Source organism: Ovis aries, chromosome 3 (genome assembly GCF_016772045.2).
Source record: "Ovis aries strain OAR_USU_Benz2616 breed Rambouillet chromosome 3, ARS-UI_Ramb_v3.0, whole genome shotgun sequence".
Classification (NCBI taxonomy): Eukaryota; Metazoa; Chordata; class Mammalia; order Artiodactyla; family Bovidae; genus Ovis; species Ovis aries.
Window position 1 is genome coordinate 177,530,824 of NC_056056.1, and position 26,921 is coordinate 177,557,744.

At 46.1% G+C, this 26,921-nt stretch overlaps 1 protein-coding gene across 5 annotated transcripts in view; it reads right to left on the reverse strand.

Annotated features, from left to right (window-relative positions):
* Window positions 1-26,921, reverse strand: part of LARGE1 (LARGE xylosyl- and glucuronyltransferase 1) — a 621,285-nt gene that overhangs the window by 130,913 nt on the left and 463,451 nt on the right. For all 5 annotated transcript variants that reach the window (XM_015094041.4, XM_060414116.1, XM_060414117.1 and 2 more), the window contains one exon: window positions 7,748-7,852. In XM_015094041.4, coding sequence (XP_014949527.2) covers window positions 7,748-7,852 — 105 coding nt within the window. The remainder of the gene's footprint in view (window positions 1-7,747; window positions 7,853-26,921) is intronic.

The window sequence follows — 26,921 nt, forward strand, 5'->3', positions numbered from 1 at the left end:
AGGGTTGTAGAATGCCCTGTGTCAGAGGCCAGAGCAGAGAGTTGGCCTACATCTCATACTGCCAGTCATCCCACTCAAAGCATCTCTTTCACAGTTATTTAGCAAGTTGTCAAATGTTGGTTTCCTTAATCACCACCATGAACTTTACCACGGTGTCCAACTTTGCCATCAATTACCTTTCCCTTACTTGTTCATGACCCACTTTGATCGAAACTCAGAGGTGAGTCAGTCCTTGAATATCCCAATTTTGTTGTTCTGCAGATAAGGATTCCTAGATAAATTCTTCCTCCCTCCCTAGAGAGCCAGGTCTCCATCTGCCTGCCTCTGGCCTAATTTGGAGACTGAAAGGAACAGGATGCAGTTTACTTTTAAATTGTTCCTTAAAGCACATCTTCTGGTTAATATTATGTCCTTAATACAGAAGGACACATCCTCTCTGTAAGCAATGTCTGGGATCCTGTGCAAACAAGCCTCCTATAAACTTGCCATCTTCTCTCAGCTGGCCTGCCTTCCCCCACTCCTTCTCCAATCACCTGCTACTTTGAGTTGTCTTCCCCTTCTCTTTTTCACTGGTGTTTGTTTTTAAGATACTCACTAACAGCATATGAACTGAAGTGGGTTGAATCTTTATGAGACTATCATCATCTTAGTTTTATTTGTTTTTAAAGTTCTGCAGACAGCTGACTGCTGGGTGAATGACAGCTGCTTGCATATAAGAGATGATGAATAGATAGAACAGTTGGGAGTGAAAACATCTCTGTACAAGGATGTGGGAGTTCCCCTTTATTCCACGTGGGCAGCTGTGGCAAGGACCCTGTGCTGGTGTCTATCTGGTCATCCACAGCTGCTATGGTTTAGGGGCTCCTTTAATACAGAATTAACATATTATTGACTACAGACATCTGCTCATGACATATTGTCATCACGAGAGACATATTAATACATCTTTGTTGCCTGAACGTTATTGACTGGAGACATATCAATACATTTTTAGAGAGTGATGCAATAAACATCACCATGGGAAGTTGTTAGAACTTAACGTTGATTGTTATCGCTCACATTTTGCTCCATTGTGTTTTTGTTCCAATCTTGCATATATTATAAATGCAAAATTTTCAAAAATGGCCCATTGTGAAACTTCGAGTGAAGAGGAAGTTATAGGTGAATTTTATGCAGACATTTTCTCTTATTATCCGAGCAACACATATACTAGTGTCTCAGAAGATGATAGCTCTTCAGAATATAGTTCTGATTCAGAAGATGTGAATATTAGATCAACAGTAAGACCAACAACTTTAGTGACTGATTCTGATACATTAAGTGAACATGAAACTCAGGGTGCTGGAGAACGCTCCTTAGCTCCTATAGAAGAGTGGGTTGAAGACACTTCACGAAAGTTAGAAGACTTTATAGGTATGTCAAGTGTAACTATTGACTACTATAACCCATTGGTAGTGAAATACCAGAATTAATTAGTTTTGGGGCAGCCAAAAGAAAAACCACCAGCCATAGTCATTAGTTTCTACAAAAATCCCCTGGTCAGTAATGGGTTAAATCATAAATCGCTTCAATAAGAAGGGAGGGGGCTAAATGGGGTAGGTAGGCAGATCTTCCCTCCTATTTTAGGGGCCTGTGGGTTCTGTGCAGCTGACTGGGAAAGGGAAACAAAGAGGAAGGGGATCTGGCTGGCTCTTCGAAGGTGAATGTCTACCATAGAAGATAATTCTAGGAACTAACAAATACAACACATGGTAACGGTGCTCTGTAGGATGGCTGGTGAACACAGCTGAATCTGATCAACATGGCTGAAACACGAATTCCTTGAAAACAGGTACTCGGCTAGGCTATGGTCAAGAAGAGAAAGAAAAACAACCAAGTTCCAAAATCACCTGGATTTACCAGCCCTGCCTGGAGCTATACCACCACCTCAGAGCCTTTCTGACGGCCCTGGGTAGGACTATCATTCTCAGATCACCGACAAGGAACTCAAGGCTTGGAGAGCCAGAAAGTGAAAGTGGAAGTCACTTAGTCCTCTCCAACTCTTTGCGACCCCATGGAACACTCCAGGCCAGAATACTGGAGTGGGTAGCCATTCCCTTCTCCAACGGATCTTCCCAACCCAGGGATCAAACCTGAGCAGCTTTCCAAAGGCACAAAGCAACAAGGTCAAGTCTTGAAGGCCCATCTTACAACTCTAACATTTCATGCATTTTCTGGGGATTTTCCAAGCAGAACACAGCTGATACATAAAAATTGTCATTTTTTCCTAAAATAATATGAAACAGTTAACCTTTTCTAGGCAGTGGAGAGATTAAAAACTGCAAGGTGACTATGTCATACTTTTCTTTTGTGTGTGTGTGTCTGACTCTTTGCAACCCCATAGACTGTAGCCTATCAGGTTCCTCCATCCATGGGATTTTCCAGGCAAGGGTGCTGGAGTGGATTGCCATTTCCTTCTCCAGGGGATCTTCCTGACCCAGGAATCGAACCCGGGCCTCCCGCATTGCAGGCAGACGCTTTACCATCTGAGCCACCAGGGAAGCCCATGTCATACTTGGGGAAAAGCAAAAAAGGGACTTTTTTTTTTTTTTCTGACCCAAGGGCTTAGGAGACCTTGGCAAACCCTAGGCAATCAGTTAACCACCACTTTTACAGCAAGTGGGGGCTTCCCTGGTGGTAAAGTGGTTAAGAATTCACCTGTTAATGCAGGGGACATGGGTCTGAACTCTGGTCCAGGAGGTTCCCACATGCCTCGAGGCAACTAAGCCCTGTGCCCTGGCTACTGAGCCTGCACGCCCAGAGCCTGTGCTCTGCAGCAAGAGAAGCCACCGTCAGAAGTCTGCACACAGCAACTAGAAAGTAGCTCCTGTCTACAGCAACTAGAGAGAGCCCACGTGCAGCAACAAAGACCCAGTGCAGCCAAAAATAAGTAAATAAAATCTTAAAAAGAAAGATCATGTTAAAAAAAAAAAAGCAGGTGGATCTCATTCTCTAACGGAATAAGTGGTAGAAAAATACCACAGGCCCCAGACTAAAAGCTGATGAAACAAGTTACCTCATTAATATTCACACTCTCGGTGCTGTTGTTATTTATCCTATTTTACCAGGGAGAGAACTAAGGTTTAAGGAGGCAGCTTGGCTAAGCTCCCAGAGACTAAGCAGCTGAATTCCAGCCTAACCCGAACCTGCCTCAGTTTCCCAGCACCAAGCTGAAGGCTCAGCACAGGGCTTTGCTGAAGACACCCTGTCTGGATGCCTGAGATGCACTCGGATTCAGGGAGACAGGTTCCCTCCAGTGGAGTCCTCACGATTTCCAAGAGAATCTAAATGACTGGTCTGGATGACTCATCCACTGATGTGTGGTGCAATCCTCAGTCTTAAAATAACAAATCCCCGTCATGAAAGTCAATGCATTTTGATGTCCCATAAATCCTTTTCTAATGATCACTTGATGTCACTGGCTGATTTAAATGGACACATCACTTCTAACAGGGCTTTCCCCCATCTGCTCTGCCCTTTCAAAAGCAGCAAGAAGGGAAGGAACTCACTGGCTTGGCATACCAAGTAGGAGCTGGAGAGGGTATAGGTACCTGTCTTTCTCCTGACCTCACAGTCAGAGATAGACCGGGAGGAGCAGGAGGGGACATGCCATTTTGGTCATAACAAATTCCCCAGTGTGCTACATTTTTCTTTCCCCCTGCAAACCCAGATTGATGACCGGTGGTTTTTGTTTGATGTGGATAATCACGACCCTGATCCTGTGCCCTGGAGGCACTGTAGTTTATCTCCATGTGACATGTTCTATTATTCCATGCTATGGAAAGCAGGGACTAAACACACACCAGGGTTTACCTGTGATGCCCCTTCACCCATCAGAGAAGCATGGGTGGCTCCAGCTTTAAGAAAGCCCGGAGTGAAGGTGTTGAAATCCAGGCACAGGAGATCAACATGAGGTGATCATTCTCTGACCAAAAGAAGCAGGCGAAGCCCTCTCACTGGCCCACTGTGGATCTCTAAAGGGTCCAGCCTCAAAGGCACTGAGAAAACAGTCCCTTATGGTGGGGGGAGGGGAGGAAGGGGAAACAAGGTATCATGTTTAATCAGCGCAGATCCTTTCACCTTCTGCTCCAGAAACATCTTGGAGACTTGGTATAAGGCAGAACCCTGGGCTCCTCCAGACCTTTCAAGGTGCAGAGTCTAGATATCACATTTTTAAAAAACAGTATTATTCTGTTGTATTTTGCAATTTGTTGAATAAGATAACAAAAGCATCCAGAGTTCTTACATTATTGTTTGCCTAAAATATTGCAATGATTCCAAAGTCACAGAAATATATTATTTTCATGCTTTCTCTTCTTGATTGGATCAAATTTCTCTCCATGCATTGTTAACTTTGTAGTTAAGGTAGAGAAATGATTTAAACAATTTTGCAGTTCTCTTTCCTCACTTTGTATAACCTGCATGGTCCAGGAATTTCACATAAAAAGGTGCTTTACAAAGACCAAAGTCACTTCGTTCAGAACTTTCTAGCAGCTAAAATGATCTAATATGCTCATAGATATAAGTAGTGAAATCTCGCCTGTCCCCAGTTCTTTGACACAGAGCCAGGTGACTAGCGGACAGTCCCAACTGAAAGTGATTTACAGAGACAGGGTTATTTTTTAAAAAAGGATTCTTGATTCTGAAGCCACTAAAATTCAAGCTAGGAAGTTTAGTGGTTAACAGCAGGCTCCTTACTTATCAGACTCCAACCTTAAACTCACTAAGCTTGAGTTTCCTAGGTATAAAAGAGAGATGAGAATAGTTCCTGCCCCATGAGGTTAGTGTGAGCATCAGATGAGAGTAACACCTAGAACACACTGGGTACAGTACCTGGCCAGTACTTAGCTGGGATGCAGAGACATTGCCTTGCCCATTACCATAACAGTATACCTCTGCACTGCTTTGAGCCCATTTTGGGGGCCCCTCCCTGAACCTGAAGAATTGATGCTTTCAAACTGTGGTGTTGGAGAAGACTCTTGCGAGTCCCTTGGATAGCAAGGAGATCAAACCAGTCAATTCTAAAAGAAATCAACCTTGAATATTCATTGGAAGGACTGATGATGAAGCTGAAGCTTCAATGCTTTGGCCACCTGATGTGAAGAGCCAACTCACTGGAAAAAGACTCTGATGCTGGGAAAGAGCAAAGGCAGGAGGAGAAAAGGATGACAGGACAAGATGGTTGGATGGCATCATGGACTCAATGGACATGAGTTTGAGCAAGCTCCGGGAGACGGTGAAGGACAGGGAAGCCTGGAGTGCTGCAGTCCATGGGATTGCAAAGAGTCGGAGCGACTGCACAACAACCACCCTGAAGCTGGCCTCTCTCAGGGATGCCCCAGAATCCCCCACCATTCCGTGACTCAAGGGTTAATGCCCTGTACAGCAGGGAGGTGCTGGAGGTTAAAATTCTTCAACTGCAACCCTGCAGGTTGTGATGCCTGGTAGGTGTTACAGAGGAAAACGACATCCTGTGAGGCACACCTGGACCTTCTGGCAAATGTCAGCTAAGGAATGTCTCCCCACTCAGGACGGCTTTCTGTACAGGCATCCCTGACCTCTGGCTGCCAAGGACATTCAGCCTGGACCTTTCTTTCCTCGTCTTATTCCAGCTTTGATCCCACTCTGACCTGATCTCTGAATGTGCGCATCTGGATGCTCAACTCTCATCCTTTGTCCTGTGGCCGCTGGAGTCTCATATTTGCATCTGATCCTCAGCACTCAGAGCTGACTGACTCCTCCCACTACAGACTCACCTGAGTCTCCAGGATCGGCTACCACCTGTCACCTTCAGGGGGCACCATCCCCAGACCCCTGCCCTAACTCAGTAGAGCTGGTCTAGGTTCCGAGTCCCAGCCTTTCTTGGTCTGACCTATCCTACTGCTCTCCTTGAGCTCCAAGTTCTCACCCTGACCCACAACACAGGTCTGCACCCTTGAGAACGGGGTATCAAGGCAAAGAGGATCTCCAGAGGCATTCTGAAGGTAGACAGTGGCAGGGCCAGAGCCTGAAGAGGGGAGGTTACTCTAGTTTCCTTCTTTATAAGCTCCACGAGGTCATGGGCTATGTCTGGTTCACTAGCGCAGGGCCCAGCACAAAGTAAATGTTAGACAGACAGGAGGTGAACCAAGAATGAACGAATGAACAACACTCCTGATGGAGACAAAGAAGAGAGGAGACCCACGCGCGGGGTTAGCAGCAAGACAGAAAATGGATTTGGTTTCTGACACAGAGTGTACAGGGGCTGTGCTCCTTTTAAGTACCAATTACCAAATACATCTGCCTTTTCTCCTTCCAGGCACATGGCTGTGTTACACTTGGCCACACCCAGTGAAGGTGGGCACAACCACATGGCGTCCTTTAGCCAATTTAATGTTGTTGGAAATGTCACTTCTTGGAAAAGACACATGCACCTCAGTGTTCACTGCAGCATTATTTACAATAGCCAAAACATGAAAGCAACTTGAAAGTTCCTTGTTAGATGAAAGGATAAAGAAGATGTGGTGTATATACATGATGGAATATTACTCAGCTACAAAAGGATGAAATAACGCCACTTGCAGCGACATGAATGCAACTGGAGATGATCATACTAAGTGAAGGAAGCCATTCGGAGAAAGACAAGCATCATGTGACATCACTTATATGTGGAATCTAAAAGAAAAAGGTACAAATGAACTTATATGCAAAGCAGAAATAGACACACAGACATGGAAAGCAAACTGATGGTTACCAAGGTGGAAAGGGGGGGGGATAAATTAGGAGTTTGAGATTAGCATATATATGCTACTATATAAAAAAATAGATAGCCAACAAGGACCTACTGTATAGCACAGGGAACTGTACTCAATATTTGTAAAAACCTATAAGGGAAAAGAATCTGAAAAAAAAAAAGATCTATGTATGTATAGCTGAATCACTGCCATACATCTGAAACTAACACATTATAAATCAACTATACTTTGAGTTAAAAAAAATTACAAAATATTATGTCACTTTTAATCAGAAATTTTAAGAGTCAGTAAGACATCAGGGGACTTCCCCAGGGGTACAGTGACTAAGGCTCCACACCCCCAATGCAGGGTGCTTGGGTTTGATTGCTGGTCAGGGAATTAAGGGCTTCCCAGGTGGTGCTAGTGGTAAAGAACTCTCCTGCCAATTCAGGAGATGTTAGAGATGTGGGTTCAGTCCCTGGGTTGGGAAGGTGCCCTGGAGGAGGAAATGGCACCCCACTCTGGTATTCTTGTCTGGAAAATCCCATGGACAGAGGATCCTGGAAGGCTACAGTCAATGGGGTTGCAAAGAGTCAGACACGACTGAAGTGACTTAGTACCCACGCACACACAGGGAACTAGATCCTACATGCTGCAACTATGACATGTCGTAGCCGAAAAAAAAAAAATCAGCTACTTTCACCCCCATACAAAGACAATGAATCCTACAGGTGACACTCGTAAAGATGCCAGCTGGATCAGGGACTGAAGGTCAGGAGAGAATGCCACCGACTGCCACGGCCCAGTAGCAACACTGCCTGCAGCTGCAGCCCTAAGCAAGAACCAGAGGGCCAACTCGAGTACAGTCCACCGCCGAACTCAGGCAACCAGGTGGCTCCTCCCGTGCTTTGACTTACCTCCTCTTCCTGAGAAAGTCCTCACATCACATCGCACCCCACCCACCAGTGCCCAGCATGTCACCCTCCTGAGTTTACCTGTGTTGTAGCCTCTTCCAAGGGCAGGCCAAGGACGGTGATTTTTCCACAGGTTTCCAAGGTACCAGTCACTCTGGTTCTCTACCAGGCCCAGGACCTGCTGACCTGCAAAGCACAGAGAACGCAAAAGTTATAAAAGAAGCCGAGCCATGTAAGTACAGAACAGGAAACAACAGCAAATCATTGTAACGCAGCTTTCATTTATGAGGTACCGAGACCTGATTTAAGTGCTTAACTTCTATTAATGTATTTAATTCTCACACTTAGGCAGCCTAGCCATTTTCATTATCCCTATTTTATAGAAAAGAAATGGAGGTCACCCACAATAGCTAATTAACTTGCCCAAGGTCACTCATGGTTTCCCAGGCGCCACTAGTAGCAAAGAATTTGCCTGCCAGTGCAGGAGATGTAAGAGACGTGGGTTTGCTCCCTGGGTCAGGACGATCCCCTGCCAGGGGGCACAGCAACCCACTCCAGCATTCTTGCCTGGAGAATCCCATGGACAGAGGAGCCTGGCAGGCTACAGTCCATGGGGTCAAAAAGAGTTGGACAGGACTGAACTGACAGTATGCAAGGTCATTCAGTTAATCTGTGATAAAGCCAGAATCCCCAGTCATTCATTCATCTATCCACCCATCCATCCATCCCTTAACTCATGCAACATGTATTACTATATTACTGCTATACTCATCTTTAAATGTTCCAGTTATTTCTCAAGGTATATTAATGTACTGGCTTTCAGGGCATGAGCTAATTTTCTCACTCAGAAAGGAAGAAAGGACCCTTGGCTAATGAGAAAGTATATCCCAGAGAAGAGCTACCCTCTCACAGCGTTTTGCTATTACATCCATTTTGTCTTGTGTCAGTAAGGCAGGAGTGTTTCCCAGAGGATCAATTGCTTCTCTGTCCCCAGAGCTTGGTTCTGACATTGGCGTTGCTTGTGAGTGTACTGAGACTCACAGAGGATCGAAGGTGAGTCAGGTTGCTCAGTCAATTTTGTAGCAGCTTTAGCACCTCAGGTGAGTCTGCCACTCACCCCAACCTCCTTGGGTGTTGATGTTTCTGGACTTAGGTCTTCTAGGTGGGGCAGGTAAGCATCAGAATCAACTGTCTTCTCTTAGACAACCCTATCCCACCACGTGCAGAAGCCATTCCTCCATGCAACTATGATCAACAGCTATTATAGACTGGGAAGCTGAGGGCTCACATAGGCTCATGATTTGCACAAGTAGCAATGGAGCCAAGATATGCATCCACAGTCATCTGACATCCGGATTCTTTCCACTGGCAGCGCATTATTGCTTACCTTTAGGACAAATGTTTGAGGTAGACATGATGAATCTACATTTTCTAGGATGAGAAACTGAGACCCAGAAAGTTTAAATAACTTGCTAAAGGTCACAGGAGATGAACAGGCACTGTCTGTCACAGCTAACCAATGCCTTCCGCAGCTAAAATTCTTATATCGTTGGCCAGTCTGAGAAATAAAGCCATTTCTGACCAAATGAAAGCCCAGCAGCACGTGAAGAAAACACAGTGGTTCTCCGAGAATACCATGCTGGGTGAAATAAAACCTCCTTGGTGTGATGACAGCTCCTTGAAATGATGGTGTGTGGGTTTGGTGTAATTTACTTGATCAATTTATCGAGCTCCCATCTAAATCACCACCCCAGCACAAATACATCAATTAGAGGCATAGGAAAAATACTACCACCCACTTTGTCATTGTATATGATCATATCCAATACGTGTAGAATCCCTCAGAAAAACAGATCACCAATTCAGCAAGTGCAAGAGCCAATCAATTTCACACGCAACAAGCTTGGGACGTTTGTGTAAAACAGAACTGAAAGGCGCGGTGCCCTCAGTCAAGCAAGCTATGTGCCGAGTCCTGATGCTTGTTAGAGAGCCTACTAAATAACCTCGCTCTGAGGTCAGAATGCAAAGGGGATATGGGTTCCTTGGGGGAGCTTGTTCATCATTACTAATGACCCTAGTTGGCACCATCATGGCTTTTTTGGTACGATGAAGGAAGAGTGTCACCTGCTCAGAAATGATAAAAAGGGAATGAGGTTTCGTTGAATCTAGGATGTCCATGTGAATTTCACGAAAGATAATATTCAACTGTCTGAAAGTCCAAATTCCACTTTCTGGAATTCCATGAATTGTGTTCTGCCTCAGTCTACTTCTGCAGGTGAATTCTCTCATAGCCACACAAAAGCGCACAGTTCTGCTGCTCGGGTCCTCACGTCTGTCTTGCTCACACAGCTCTTGCTAGGCCTGCCCACCTGCCAACCCCCAACAGTATTCCTTTCAGGCTCATCTTCTAGCAAGAAGATGCCTGTGATGGGGGACATTTCTATCTAGCATTTCTTCTGGGTATTTCTGCCATCTGCTGACTTACGTCCTGCCAGGAACACAGTGGATGATATTCACATACACATCTCATCTGTAAATGTCCATCTCTCCATTTGACCAAGGGCAAGGACTGTGTAAGAGCTAACACACTAACGCATTAATAAATGTCTGCTAAATAAATGATGTCTGGTACATAAATCTCTCCTGATTGGAGACCGCTTATGTTAGTATATTAGCGTCCCCACATTTCTGACACTGCAAAGCATTACATCCTTTCCCCATTTGCCAAAATCAACACATTCTCCCACTCGGCTCTGGGAACCCTGGTGTCACCCTCAGTTGCCTGGAAAACTGCAAACATGGGGTGACAGTCCCTGAAGTGTTTTTTATATGGGTTGCTCTACTGGAGTCTTCACCTGAAGGTCTTCATCTCCAGAGAAGAAGTAATTTGCATTGTTAAACTTAAAACATGTGATCTCAAAGAATAACATCCAAGTGCTCCTTCTCTCACTTTGCACCTGGGCTGCATTTCTCATGATGGTGGCATACAGCCCTTTCACGTTATGCCAGTCCTCTTCAAGGTGAAGAAAACAAATCCTTAATTAGCAACATGATAGTTAGAAGTTTAATATCCACTGGTTGGGAAGGCAAAATAATAAACAGCCACTAAGACTTCATTTTGCTTTTTTAGATAAATTCATTAGCTGCTCTGTCAATGAGTAAATTGATAGCTGGGGTTTGCCAGTGGGTTTTGAAACACCCTGGGTGAACTGCTCGGTGCCTTTACCCCTGCAGAGATCTGTGTCCGTGGATAGGGAACCACTTGTAGCAGTGTAGCCAGAGGGCAAGACTGGAGCCAGACGTCCTGGTTCCAATTTCTAGCCCTGCCACTTTTCAGCTATGCAGCCTGGAGAAAATTACTTAATCTCTCTCTGCCCTAATATCTAACTATTGTGACTTCACGCGTTTAAATGACTTCACATATGTTAAGGGCTAAGAAAGCCTTCTTCAGTGATCAATGCAAAGAAATAGAGGAAACAAACAGAATGGGAAAGACTAGAGATCTCTTCAAGAAAATTAGAGATATCAAGGGAACATTTCATGCAAAGATGGGCTCGATAAAGGACGGAAATGGTATGGACCTAATGGAAGCAGAAGATATTAAGAAGAGGTGGCAAGAATACACAGAAGAACTGTACAAAAAAGATCTTCACGACCCAGGTAATCACGATGTGGTGTGATCACTCACTTAGAGCCAGACATCCTGGAATTCAAAGTCAAGTGGGCCTTAGAAAGCATCACTACGCACAAAGCTAGTGGAGGTGATGGAATTCCAGTTGAGCTGTTTCACATCCTGAAAGATGATGCTGTGAAAGTGCTGCACTCAATATGCCAACAAATTTGGAAAACTCAGCAGTGGCCACAGGACTGGAAAAGGTCAGTTTTCATTCCAATCCCAAAGAAAGGCAATGCCACAGAATGCTCAAACTACCGCACAATTGCACTCATCCCACATGCTAGTAAAGTAATGCTCAAAATTCTCCAAGCCAGGCTTCAGCAATACGTGAACTGTGAACTTCCAGATGTTCAAGCTGGTTTTAGAAAAGGCAGAGGAACCAGAGATCAAATTGCCAACATCTGCTGGATCGTGGAAAAAGCAAGAGAGTTCCAGAAAAACATCTAGTTCTGCTTTATTGACTATGCCAAAGCCTTTGACTGTGTGGATCACAATCAACTGTGGGAAATTCTGAAAGAGATGGGAATACAGACCACCTGACCTGCCTCTTGAGAAATCTGTATGCAGGTCAGGAAGCAACAGTTAGAACTGGACATGGAACAACAGACTGGTTCCAAATAGGAAAAGGAGTACGTCAAGGCTGTATATTGTCACCCTGCTTATTTAACTTCTATGCAGAGTACATCATGAGAAACGCTGGACTGGAAGAAACACAAGCTGGAATCAAGATTGCTGGGAGAAATATCAATAACCTCAGATATGCAGATGACACCGCCCTTATGGCAGAAAGTGAAGAGGAACTAAAAGCCTCTTGATGAAAGTGAAAGAGGAGAGTGAAAAAGTTGGCTTAAAGCTCAACATTCAGAAAATGAAGATCATGGCATCTGGTCCCATCACTTCATGGGAAGTAGATGGGGAAACAGTGGAAACAGGGTCAGACTTTATTTTTGGGGGCTCCAAAATCACTGCAGATGGTGACTGCAGCCATGAAATTAAAAGACGCTTACTCCTTGGAAGAAAAGTTATGACCAACTTAGATAGCATATTCCAAAGCAGAGACATTACTTTGCCGACTAAGGTCCATCTAGTCAAGGCTATGGTTTTTCCAGTGGTCATGTATGGATATGAGATTTGGACTGTGAAGAAGGCTGAGTGCTGAAGAATTGATGCTTTTGAACTGTGGTGTTGGAGAAGACTCTTGAGAGTCCCTTGGACTGCAAGGAGATCCAACCAGTCCATTCTGAAGGAGATCAGCCCTGGGATTTCTTTGGAAGGAATGATGCTAAAGCTGAAACTCCAGTACTTTGGCCACTTCATGCAAAGAGTTGACTCTTTGGAAAAGACTCTGATGCTGGGAGGGATTGGAGGCAGGAGGAGAAGGGCACGACAGAGGATGAGATGGCTGGATGGCATCACTGACTCAATGGACGTGAGTCTGAGTGAACTCCGGGAGTTGGTGATGGACAGGGAGGCCTGGCGTGCTGCAATTCATGGGGTTGCAAAGAGTCGGACATGACTGAACGACTGAACTGAACTGATGTTAAGGGCTAACCACAGGGGCTGGGCCATGTGAAACACCATATAAGTAATGTAACAGCTCTTCTGAAATACCATCATTCAAGCTCAACTGTCAGCTTCTGAAAGATAGCGAGCCCATCCACATGGTTTTCTTTTTGGAAGTCAGCTAGCACTTTGTTTCTAGAACAAAGATTTTCCAGAATTTTTTTTTAAGTTTTTTTTTTTTTTGACATGGACCATTTTTAAAGTCTTTGTTGAATTTGTTACAGTATTGCTTTTGTTGTTTATGTTCGGACTTATTGGTCATGAGGCATGTGGGATCTTAGCTCCCCAAACAGGGACTGAACCCACACTCCCTGAAGTGGAAGGCAAAGTGTTAGGCCACTGGACTTCCAGGAACGTCTCTAGAACTTTGTTTCTTTAAGTGTGGTCTGAGGACCAATTAGGGCTTCCCTGGTGGCTCAGATGGTAAAGAATCTGCCTGCAATGCAGGAGACCTGGTTCAATCCCTGGGTTGGGAAGACCTGCAGATTTCTGGGCCTCAGCTGTGAAATTCATTGTGGCTGGAAGGCTGCGTCCCATTTCTCATTAAGGGCATGTGGAAGGAATTAGCTGCCCCCATGAGTTTCAGAGAGAACTGAGTTCAGGTAGCTCAGCCCCACCCTCCCTCCTCCTCCCTCCCAGGAGCCAGCCAGCCAGCAGAGTGCAGCCTCAGATGAGTCTCACAGGGCAGGCCCCCTCTGAACGAGGCTGCAGTCTCCACGTGCTTCCTGTGGCAAGCTGGGCCATTCCAGCTCTGGGGTTGGTATTCTGAATATCCACTGCTGTTGTCGTTTAGTCACTCAGATGTGTGCAACTCTATGTGACCTCATGGACTGCAGCACGCCAGGCTTCCCTGTCCTTCACTATCTCCCGGAGTTTGCTCAAATTCCTGTCTGCTGAGCTGATGATGCCATCCAACCCATCTCATCCTCTGCTGGCCCTTCTCCTGCCCTCAGTCTTTCCCAGCATCAGGGGCTTTTCCAATGAGTTGGCTCTTTGCATCAGGTGGCCAATGTATTGGAGCTCCAACTTCAGCATTAGTCCTTCCAATGAATATTCAGGGTTGATTTCCTTTAGGAATGACTAATTTGATCTCCTTGCTGCCCAAAGGAACACTCAAGAGTCTTTCTCCAGCACCACAGTTCAAAAGCATCAATTCTTTGGTGCTCAGCCTTCTTTATGGTCCAAGTCTCACGTCCCTACATGACTACTGGAAAAACCATAGCTTTGACTATAAGGACCTTTGTCTGCAAAGATCCACTGTAGATGCACATTAAGTCAAATCCTCCAAACTTACTGTTACCAGCAAAATCAGGTGACATTTTGTTCTCATTTTTCTGTTTTATCTCTAAGGTCTGGGAGTGTGGGTGTAATATATATTAATTACCTCATCGCCTAACACTCATCTAAATAAGAATTCTGGCCATTGAGTCTGGTAATATGCATTCAAAACTTCCCCAGGTAATTTGGATGTATATTAAAATTTGAGAATTATTCATCAAGGTCTGGGAGCGCTGTCTCTGCTTTAGTCAACGGCAAGGTTCCCCCGAAGGGCCACTGGCACACAATCAACTCATGTGGTGTATAAACCCAGTTCATCAACCAGCAGAGTTCAGCGTCCTCCTCTAGCACGACCCTTCCCGCATACAGTAAAGTGGTGAAGAAAATGAATGACACAGCCGGACTGCCTGGGTTCCAATCCTGGCTCCTTTCCCAGCTGATAGCTGTGTGACCTTTGACTAGTTACTTAATCTCTCTGTGCCTTTTTTTCCCCCATTCATTTATAACACAGTGTGGACAAAAAGTACATACTTTAGAATTAAACATTTTCTTTTCTCTAGGTACACGGCAACCTGCTCCAGTATTCTTGCCTAGAGAATCCCATGGAAGGAGGAGCCTGGTAGGCTACAGTCCACGGGGTCGCAGAGAGTTGGGACAGGACTGAGCGACTTTACTCTCAGGTACAAGTTAGGGCTTTCCAGGTGGTACTAATGGTAAAGAACCTGACTGCCAGTGCGGCAGACTCGAGGGACGTGGGTTGGATCCCTGGTTAGGGAAGATCCCCTGGAGAAGGGAGTGGCAACTCGCTCCACTATTCTTGTCTGGGAAATCCCATGGACAGAGGAGCCTGGTGGGCTACAGTCCTTGGGGTGGCAAAGAGTCAGACACGACTGAGCACACACACACACACACAGGTAATTTGTGAAAATGAACCTGTGTTCTTTGCTTATTCACAGATTGGCAGTAAACAATGTCCATAAAACAGTAAAATGTTCAGTAGGTATCTACACTTAACATTATACCCAGAGTCCACCAGCCCTATACTCTTCCCCCTCTACCTGGATTCAGGCATCTGTGGTCTCAGCCGTTTCCTCGCTTCCTTAGCTGACACCACCCTTACTCTGCCTAGGTTTTGGTTCATTTAATACTGACTGAGGGTTTGCTTTGTGTCAGATACCACACAAAGTACTAAGGAATCAAAGACAAATAAAATACAGTCTGCACCCTAGAGGCAGTTAGAAGGAGAAAGACAAACAGTTATGACTCAGCGAGATGCTTGCAATGATGGAAATGCTGGTAAGTCAGACGAGGGGAGGGCAGGGAGTAGTGGATTCTATGGGCAGGGTGGGTGAAGTCTACTTCCCGTCTCTCCTGGAGCATCTACCACAGACCCTGATGAACTGCAGCCACACTTGCCCCTTCCACCCAGACCTCCAAGCTCCCGGGCTTCCCCTAAAGCTTTTTGGATGACACCACTGTCCTGTCACACCCTCCTAGACATCAGGTCCCCCCAGGTCCCCAGTGACAGCACACGTGAGACAGATTATCTTTCACAGCTTCGCCAATCCCAGCTCACCAGCCAGGTGGCATCTGCAGTCTGGGTCTGGTCTCCGGAAGTCAAAGTCTAAAGTCTTGATCTTGACAATGCAAACACATCCTGGGCTTGCCACCCTATTAAGAGGAAAAATCCCAGGGAATCCTCTCGGGGAGATGACCCGGGTGGCTGACATGCCGCCTCCCTCAGCGTCCCACACCGCCTGTCTCCCCTCTTTAGGAGTTATTATCATAAAACACCAAGGCGAACAGAAAAGGCTTTGTCACTGTTTTCTGTGCTGGCCCTGTGGTTATGATTAAGTGCACCGTTTCCCGTCTTCCTTACTCCAGGCACAAGTTAACTTATGGAAATGAAGCTGTCTTCTTTGCTTATTCATACATCACCATGAACAGCCAGACAAGAGCGAACAAGCTTGCTATTCTGTTGGGGCCCTGGTGTTGGTGTCACCAGGCAGCAGACGAATGGCTCCCTCCTTCTGCAGCTTTTGGCTCCAGGCAAGGCTCCTGCCATTCAGGAGGTGAGGGCCCAAGGGAGCAGGGCATGGTGATGCTTCCAGGTGGCACGCTGGATGTGGCAAGGACAGGTGGGGCATTCATCCACCAGATATAAATGAGAAAGACAAAGGGTTTTAGAACGAGGCAAAACAGAGCTCTAGCCTCCGTTCTCTATGGCTTGACCAAGGCATAATTTCTCTGAGCCTCAAGTTCCTTATCAGTAAAAGGACAAGAATAGAATTCCCCCACTTGCCTCCAAAAATAAATGTGCAGATAAATAATACACATCAATAAAGCACCCGGCCCTTGGTAGGTGCTCAACTGCTGGCATTTTTCGACTTCTCTTTTGTGGTTCATTGTTCATGAAGTCTGGGTTTTCTGTTTGAAGCACTGACACGAGCTGTGTAGGCAGGACTCTAGGAAATTTGGCCAACTGCTCCCCTACCTGCCACCCTCCCGGTCTCTTCCCTGCCCCACTGAAGCCTTTAACTTCGGTGACACCAATCTCCTGGCTGTTTTCTTCCCTCTGAACACTCCTTCCCTGCCTCCTTCAGGGGCTCCCTTCCCTCTGCCTCTCCTTCAAAGCTGGGCTCCCAACTCCCATCCTCGGCCCCTCTCTTTGCTCTACATTTTACCCCTGGGTGATGGAATCGACTCCAATGGCTTCAAATACTGCCAAGAGGAAGGTCACTGCCCATCTCCATCCCAGACTGCTTTCCAGAGCTTCTTACTCTTAAATCCAACTACCTGCTCATGGCTTCATTTGGCTCTTCCACAGAGACCTTCAACTCAAATGGGTCAAAATCAGATCCACAATTTTCTCTTCCTAAATAGCAGCCTGACTCCTGCCTGTTCTGTTGGTTGGTAGCATCAAGACCCAACTTGTTGCCAAAGCCAGGACCTTTGAGTCAACCAAGACACCCCAACCCCTCACTTCTCACATCACTGCTATAACCAGCTCCTACAGGTTTTATCTTTTATTTTTCAAACTCATCCCCTTCCTGGCTCTATCCTCATCACCTTTCTTTCCCTGATACCTTAGCAGATTCATACTTGGTCGCCTTTCCCTCAGGGAAGCCCCTTGCTACTCTTGGGTTGGCCAAAAATTTGTTTGGGTTTTAGTATGCTGCTATGGAAAAACTCAAATGAACTTTTGGGGCAACCCAATATTTTGCCTTACTTGGCCACAGAAATATTTAGAAGTCAAATTTAATGGTTTTGCTTCCTTGATTGAAAAAGTTAATGCTCCTGGGGCCTAGTATAGTGTGGATGGATGGACAGATGAATGGATAAATGAAAAGTAAATACTATCTGTTACCCATAAGCCTAGCCTATCTGGAACTGGTGGGGTCTATGTGAATGGCATGGAATTAGGTGGGCCCTAGTTAACCTCTCCAGGTAAACACCAGGAGCAGTAGCTCTCGTCCTGATCATGGATGCTTCCAGAGCTCTCTTTCCTCACCCCCTGGGAAGCTCCTGGGTACACAGAGGGAGTCTGCAATCATTGCTGCACACCAAACCAGCCATGCTTAAGGCATCAGGTGAATATGAAAACTGTCCTGAGTATCAGCAGAGAAAGTTAACAATGCGCTTCCAACCTCTTACGTATTCTACTAAGCTATTTTAACAGAGAAAGGCTTTAATAGCACCATTCCATGCATGTCTGAGTGCAGGATGGCTGTAATAAGGAAAACACAAGAGTATCACATTGTCATTTACTAAACATCTGAAAGAACAGCTTCACAGCCACAGGTGCACCCCCACCCCACCCATTACTAGTGGGTGCAGAGCAATAAAACATCTCCTGAGAAGATGCGATACAAAGGGTATTTAAACAACCCTGAAAGGGATGAAAAGGACTGTTTCTGAACTTGCAGGTTTCACAGCTCCAACTTCTTCTGTTCAGCTCCAGCTAAATGCACTCTCGGATCACAGAGGTTCACAGGGGCTGAGGAGGGCTGAGTAATTCCTCTCGAATCACCTACTTTGACAGATGAAGCCCGTAGAAAGGGAGGGAGATGGGAGATGCTACGCCGTCAACACAAGTGGTGGGACTCCACCGCCAGCTCTACACCACATGGTTTGTTCTCTCCCTGTGTTTAAGCTTCTCCAACTTGGCCTCCTCTTCTTTCCTTGAATTTTAATTCTCATCTGGTTCAGGTTTCTAGCTCTTCTATGCCTGAATGGTAATCCTGGGCAAATTCTTAGCTTCGGAGGTTCTGCCTCTCTAAAATGGCAAAGGATTCTATTTCACGAGGGTGCACTGAGACCCTTAACCAGGTTTCCATACCCCACGGTTATGCTGCATGTCCTTGAGATGGAGTCCACGTGCTCTAGTTAAACAGGTCCCATCGTCCATCCTTCTGTTTCCTTTGGGCTGCTTGTTGAAGCACCCCTGGCTCCAGTTTATACCTTGGTTCAGCCAACCCTGATTTCATTTGGACAAAAATACTTCACCCTTACTGACCTCTATAGCTGAGGGATAATCCCTTCTAAGAGGAATTAGAATCAGTGTCACTCTAGAAGGTAGAATTAGGCTGCATGAGTTAAGATTGAAGGAAGATAGATTTGCTTCTTATAAGCCAGACTGTAAGTACCACCGGAGTTCACCCAAACAGAAGTGAGCTGCATTTTCAGGGAGAAGTTTCCGGGCACTGGGACAGTTCTAGATGAGGCTGCATGATTGAACCCCTACCTGGCAGGTGTTCATCACATCCCTACTGTGCACTGGGGACTCTGCCAACCGCGGGAGACAGCGGTAAAGGAACAGACCCAGAACATAACCTTCTGGGTTATGTGATCTCTACAAAAAGCTTCTCAAGCCTTTTGGCTGCGGTCTGCCAGGCCCTGCCCAAATCTTACTGAAGCAGAATCTCCCAGGGTGAGGCCAGGGAGTTTCTCTGCAAAGGACAGCTGCATGAATTCTGACTCAAAGCTTGCTTGGGGACCTTTGGGAGTGGGAGGTCACCCAGCAGGCTGGAGGTGGGAGAGGGCTTACCTACACCAAGCAGAACTCTAGATTTGAGGACCTCGAAGCTCCCTTCCAACCTGACCGTGAGATCTCTTTATTCTAGGCTAGCAAAGCCTTTCTCCTCATCCTCAGACATGTTCTTCCTATGTGTGTATGCACAGCTGAAGGCTGTGTTCCCAGGGCAATCCCTGCTCAGTGAGCACTTCACCCAGGCACCAGACTATGTGCTTGTCTTGCATCATTTCAGAGTGCCTTACCACAAGCCAGTGAGGTGAGCACAGAAGGGAAATTGAGACTGAGAGGGAGAGTCATGTGTCAAAGACGTGTGACTAAGGACCAGAGAGCTGGGGCTTGTGTTCAGGTTTCCTTGTTGCAAAAACCCATGTTTTATAGCTACGCTCGTGGTTGGGAACCAGCTGTAAGGTATTCCTCTCCCCAGGGGAAGGGCTGCAGCTGGCATAGCTGTGGGCAAAAAGCTCCAAAGGACCTAGAGAAGATGGGGGGAAAGGCTGGTCAAGGAATATGTGAGAGCCCACTGTTTCTGCCCATGGTACCTCCTGGGACTACAGGCAGAGGTTAGGGTTAGGGGACTCTAAAGAGTCCTTTGGTCCCCATCAGGGCACTCTGAGTCTAATCTCTTTTAGCGGTAATCCCAGGGTGCTCAGCTAAGAGCACATCCTACCCAGGAGCATCCACGGAGAATAAAAAAGGCAGGACTGAGACACAGAGAAACACCTGCAGTTCAATAAAGGTCCAGACGACGATTTTGTCTGCCAAGTTACAAGGACAAGTTCCCATCCCTCGAGTCAGCCCCAAGTGAGCCCACTTTAACTTAATTTATGGTTTGAAAACTCCTGCTCGATCTCAAATAACGATCTCTCTCTTCTTCCTTCCATGATCTCTGGTCTTTGGAAATGGGAAAAATGAAAAAGGGATGTGGAGTCAGCCGCTGGGCTCTCTTCCAAGGCTGCTTTTATCACACCGACTCCCAGGACACTCGGCTGCTGTCACCTCTCTGACGGGGCCTCAGCTGGGGCACAGAGCTGGCCTGAATCCAGCCACCACTTCCATCCGTGAACTCCTTGGGTCAGTCTCTCTTTAAAAACACAGTGGGTTGGCATCTTTCAGATCCTTCACTCAAAGACACTCCTTGAATCACTAATAAAAGGGCCTAGGAGAAGCCCTCTAACTTTCCCCACTTGGGTTGCATAAGAAGTACTTGCTTGCAGGATTCAAAGGGCAACATTTAAAGTTCTGGCTTTTCTAGTTACTCACTGTATACAACCTGGGCCCAAATGACTCCATTTTTGAGCTTTAGTTTTTATTATTTTGTTATTATTTTCATTTTACAAAATGGATGATGATAAAATTCACCTTTATGCCATCATAAGGTTGTTTTAAGGGTGAAATGAAAAGTTGTAAACTATAAAATACTGCTCAACTTTAAGTCTTATCATTGTGACCAAGCCTTTCTGAATCTTATGTAGCTATTACCTAATTTTCTTTCCTCGATAGAAGTGTTTCTGAAATTACAACATTATTATTCACTGGTATTCTATTTCTGCAAAATACAGATACTGAGCAAACTTTATTCTTTGACACACAGCCTAGCAGGTGGGAGAGGCCCTGTGTGTCTGAGAAGCACTCAGGAAGCTTGAGCACAAAACCTCTCTATATTCTTAAGGCTGGTCCTTGGGCAGATTATCAAGGTGTAGTTATGTTCCTTCTGTGAAGAACAGGCAGAAAATTCAAACCAGAGAAACTGAAAGGATAAAGGAGCATTTCCCATGGACCACTCTGTACAGGGTTAACGGAATATCCATATTTCAAAGATCTCTGTCTTCACCTTGAGGTAAGTAATCCATACATTCACCAAACAGCTAATGAATACACATCAGAGCCAAGCTGAGTTGTGGGGATGCAAAGATGGGTGGACCCTGAGATGGCTCCTCCCCTTGGTGGGGCTCACATCCTTATAGTGTGTATTAGTTTGTTATGGCTGTTGCAACAAAGTGCCAGAGGCTGGGTAGCTTAAACAGCGGATAATTAAGGCTCAGATGGTAAAGAATCTGCCTGCAATGAGGGAGACCTGGGTTCGATCCCTGGGTCAGGAAGATCCGATGGAGAAGGGAATGGCTACCCACTTTAGTATTCTTGCCTGGAGAATACCATGAAACGAACAGCCAAGCTGGCCTCAGTCCATGCGGTTGCAAAGAGCTGGACACTACTGAGTGACTAACACCTTCACAGTTCTGGAGGCTAGACGTTTGAGTCTGAGGTTTTGACAAGTTGTTTCTTCTGAGGTCTCTTTCCTGGGCCCACAAAAGGGTCATCTTCTCCCTGGATCCTCCTGTGGTCACTCCTCTGTGGGTCTGTGTCCTCATCCCCTCTTATAAGAACACTAATCAGATTAGATTAGGGTCCACCCCAATGACCTCATTTTACCTAGTGACTTCTCTTAAAACCCTTAGTTCAAACACAGTCACGTTCTGAGACACTGGGGGTTAGGATTTCAACAAATCAACTTTGGGGGACATAATTCAGCCATTCCATAGGTGAACGTCCCCTAACATTCACAGCAACAAAGGCGGAACTGCGACCCTGAAAGGGATGGGAGGGAGCAGTCCAGAGTAACGTCCAGGGTCTGTAAGAGGGGATGCCAGTCAGGAAGTCACCTGAAGAAATAAGGATTAAACTGAGATCGGAAGGAGGATGTTCAGAGTGTAAAGACAAGACGAACAGTGTGCTCTAAGACCTTGCAGGAGGAAGCTTGGCCGGAATGAAGGCTGTGGTGCCCCAGAAAGATGTTTGGTGTTCGTCCCTGGCTCCTGGCACACAGCGCCTACAGTCCTTGGAATTTCCTGAGTGATAAGAACATCTTTTGTTCTAATGAAGAAACCCTCAGCAGCTTTGGAATGAGGGCTGCTTGTCAGAAAAGCCATGCCTTGATTAGAAGCTTAGAACATTCAGGTCCACCCTCCCATCTCTGGGTGAGAAGTAGGTGGAGTAGAGAACGAGTTAGTCACTGACGGCCAGGGACTTCCCTGCTGGTCCTGTGGCTCAGACTCTGCGCTCCCAATGCAGGGGCCTGGGTTCTACTCCTGCTCAGGGAGCTAGGTCCCCCTTGCCACAACTAAGACCAAGTGTAGCCAAATAAGCAAATCAATTAGTGTTAAAAAATCACTGATGGTCAATGATCATCACTCATGCTTGCTGGATGGAACCTTCATACATGCCCCTAAATGACAGGCTGCAGAGAGCTTCTGAGTTGGTGAACACGCGAAGGTTCTGGGAGGGCAGTGGGCCGACAGAGGGGATGCGCCCCGCCCCCATGCCTTGCCTTGTGCGTCTCTTCCACGCGGCTGTCTCTCAGTTGCATCCTTTATGGGTAACCAGTAACAGTAAATAATAGTAACATTGTTTCCCAGGTGCACTAGTGGTAAGGAATCTGCCTGCCCATGCAGGAGATGGGAGTTCGATCCCTGGGCCGGGAAGATCCCCTAGAGAAGGAAATGGCAACCCACTCCAGTATTCTTGTCTGAGAAATCCATGGACAGAAGAGTCTGCGGGCTACGGTCTCTGGGGTCACAAAGAGTGAGACACGACTGAGCACACACGCCAGTGTATATAAAACCCTTTCCTGAGTTCTGTGAGTCATTCTAGCAAGTTAGCAAACCTAACTAAGGAGAGGTGGGTTTGGAAACCCCCTGACTTCGGAGCCAAATTTGACAGACGTGGGGGTAACCCAGGGACTCGATACCTATGACTGGTATCTGAAGTATAGGCAGTCTTGTGGGTCTGAGCCCTAAACCCGAGGGGTCTGTTGCTAACACCACTACCGGAACTGAAATGAACTGTAGGACACCCACTTGAGTTTTCAGAGAACTGGAGAAAAGTTTTCAGGCAACAACACTCAATCATGCATGCATCCTCAGGAGTCGGTGTGGGGATAGAAGTAGAATAATAATGAAATAAAGTGTTCAGCCATAAAAAGGGACACAGTACTGATACGTGCTGCGCCTTGGACGAACCTCAGACACATTACACTCAATGAAAGCAGCCAGACACAAAAGGCCGTCTAGTCTGTGATTCCTCTTATAGGATGTATCCAGAGGAGGCAGATCCCTAAAGATGGAAAGCAGATCAGTGGCCAGCAGAGGATAGGGGAGAGGGGATGCACAGGGATTATTTGATGAGCGCACGGTGCTTATCTGGGGTGATGAAAACGTCCGGAAACTAGACAGAGGAGATCACCTCATAATGCTGTAAGTAACTAAGCACCACTGGATTGCACATTTAAAAAATGTCTGACGCAGGATGCAGCATGCTTGGGGCTGGTGCATGGGGATGACCCAGAGAGATGTTATGGGGAGGGAGGTGGGAGGGGGGTTCATGTTTGGGAACGCATGTAAGAATTAAAGATTTTAAAATTTAAAAAATAAGAAACTAAAAAAAAAGTCTATTTATATGAAATCATGTGAATTTCAACTTAAAAAAAAATGAGGATGATACAGCTAGTATGGCAAGACAACTGCAGTAGGCCAACAGTACTTTTACACAGTTTATCCTGTTGAGTCTTCACTACAAAGGCTGGTGTGCCTGGGACGCCCCCACTCCTGACTCCAACCCCCACCTCCCCAAGCTCTTCTCTTTTCCATTCCCGCCTTGCACCCTCGGTCATGTCCTCCAGGCCACTGCTTCAGATACCACCTATATGTCGATAACTTCAAAATTTATGTCTCTGGTCTGACCTCTATACTGAGTTCCAGAATCATAAATTCAACTGCCCACCTGACACCTCTACTCTAGACAGCTAAAAGGTATCTCAGATTTAAAATCCCAAATTGAAATCTTGACTTTTCTCCTCTGCACCTGCTCTAACCAGTGTCACCCAGGTCAGGAAAGAGTTGCTCACTCTCGCCAGCTGCCCAGTTGCTTAGGCCAGAAACTATGGAGTCATTCTTTCCCCCTAAGCTTTATTGAAGTACAATAAAACTCAATAAATTCATCCATGTTAAGTAAGTGCAGCTTTGACAAACTGTGGCAGTTGTGTACAGTCACATAACCATCATCACCATCAGGATACAGGACTATCCCAGCAGCCTAAGTCTTTTTATGGCCCTTTTGTAATCAATCCACTTGCCTGAAACTCAGCTCCAGGTAACCCCTGATCTCCTTCCTGTTACCACAGTTTAACCCTTCCTAGAATTGCACATAAAAAGAATCACAAAATCACAGAGTGTGCAGTTTTGTGTGACTGACTGCCTGTACTCAGCACAATGTTTTTGAAATTCACCCAAGCTGTCACTTGTATTATTATCACATTCCTTTTCATTGCTGAGTGGTCTTCCAAAGTATGGTGACAGAACCATTTGGGCGGAATCAGGAGTTCTGTTTTTCCTAAGTTATGCCTGAGATCCAAACTGCAGATTTTGACCTTAAATGATATTTAAAAACATAAGCTCATGTATAGGAGAGGTTAGCGGAAAAGAAGACCAAGGTGGAGGGCTACCCTGCCCCCCCAACGCTTAGCTGCTGTTGAGCGAGAGAGGAAGAGAAGCCAGAAAAAAAGTCTTCCTGAAAGAGGTTGGGCATGTCCCCTTCCCCCAGTAAACAGCAGAAGGCCTCCACGTGGTGTTGTCAAGAGGAGCCAATGGGGATCTAAGGGTCGAGATTCTAGTTGGTCCCTGTGTTAGATCTTCCTAGATCTGAAATCTGCCAACACACAGTCTTGACCCCAAAGCTCATATTTACCACCAATTAATTATAGCTGTCCCCACCTTTCCTTCACAAGATGCTCTACGAGATCCTGAGATCTGTAATAGACTTCCTCAGCATCCTCAGTGAAAAATCAAGGTCTCTTCCTCTCTTCCGCTTCAGCTGGAAACACCTGGTACCCATGTGTCATGACGCACATTCTTCCAGGAGAGAAACCAGTGCTGGTCCTTCCCCCTAGAGCAATAGGATGGCCAAGCCAGCCTACTTCTGACGGAAAGCTGAGCCCCAAACACATTCATCTTTGTCAACGACCTGAGGGCAGCTGCTCACGCAGGAAGACTGTGCCTCCCGCGTGCAGCGAGGCCTCTCTGTGTCGAGGGAAACTCCTGCATCCAAGAGGAGGTTTTTGTACTTTTGTTAAACCCCGATACAGCATTATAGCACAGGATATCAAAACTGCAAGGGCCTGGGGAATATTTTGAGCCAAACTTTTCATGTGAACGATGAGAACTAAAGCAGAAAGAGGGCCCTAAGCAAGGCCACGTGGTGAAGCTGCTCTGCTGCTGCACACTGCGCTGTTGCCTTTGCCATCGAGCAACATGAGCTGAGCACCTGTTATTTTCAGGACACTGGGCTATGAAAGGAGGAAACACTTCCGCAGGTACCACGATGTGCCCTGACTCTTAGCATCCTATAGTCCTTTTTCAGAAGTCAGTTCAGATGTTCCAAGACAGATAACAATAAAGGTGTCATAGACTAAGACGCCTGGAGAACAACTGTCAAGGGTTGGCTGGGAAAGCTCTGAGGGGAAAGGGTGTCTTGAACTAAACCCAGGAGGGGACAACTAAAATCACTGAGAACCTCTTGGATACAGAAGAGTACCTCTTGGTACTGAGCTAGAGGCTACTTTGATCCTGCAACCAACCCTGCAAGGTTAGTAGTATTTATTCTCATTTACAATGAAGAAACCTGAAGCTCAAAGATGCAAAGTAACCAGCACAGTTTCACGCAACTAGGTAGTAAATGATGGAGCTGGGATCTGAGTGTGGTCCCAAAGCCTTGGTGTTGTTTCACTGGGATGAAGTTAAAGGAGAAGGATTAGAAAGAAGTTTCTGTATCCAAGAGGTGTCAGAGAGGGCATGCATGGGTGATAAGATCCTGAGAACCTATGCAGGGATGATTTATGAATTCTGCACAAGTTACCTGTCTTTGGGGATGCTTCACTGCATGTTTATAACTCAACCAATGAGTATGCAAACGCAGAAGGAAGAGGTGGGTTGTGCTGGTCACTGAACGCACGAGTGCTGGGGCACTGTGTCAGTCTCCGGGGGCCAAGTCTGTAGAGAAGATGGCGTTCTCCTCCTTGAGCAGGTGGTGGGACAAAGCACACAGGACCAGATAGACTGAACTATTAATACGTGTTATGGAGATATGCTAACAAAAGGTAGACTTTAAGAGGAAATTTGAGCACCATACAAATAGGAGATCTTTCTTTGGAAGGAATGATGCTAAAGCTGAAACTCCAGTATTTTGGCCACCTCATGCAAAGAGTTGACTCTTTGGAAAAGACTCTGATGCTGGGAGGGATTGGGGGCAGGAGGAGAAGGGGACGACAGAGGATGAGATGGCTGGGTGGCATCACTGACTCGATGGACGTGAGTCTGAGTGAACTCCGGGAGTTGGTGATGGACAGGGAGGCCTGGTGTGCTGCGATTCATGGGGTTGCAAAGAGTCGGACACGACTGAGTGACTGAACTGAACTGAACTGAATGTAATTAAAAACATTACACCGGCAAAAACGTTAGTAATCATGTAGTCTAACTTTTTCCACAGTATACCAAATGAAATTGAGTTGTAGCCAGGAGAAATGATATTCTCAAGATCACACAGCTGAGAAGGGACCAGAACCCTTGTTTCTTAACAAAACTGAGCCTCTCAGCTGCTCCATATCAACTTGGAAATGAAGGCTGCTGAAATGAACAGCTAGAACAGGGTGTGTA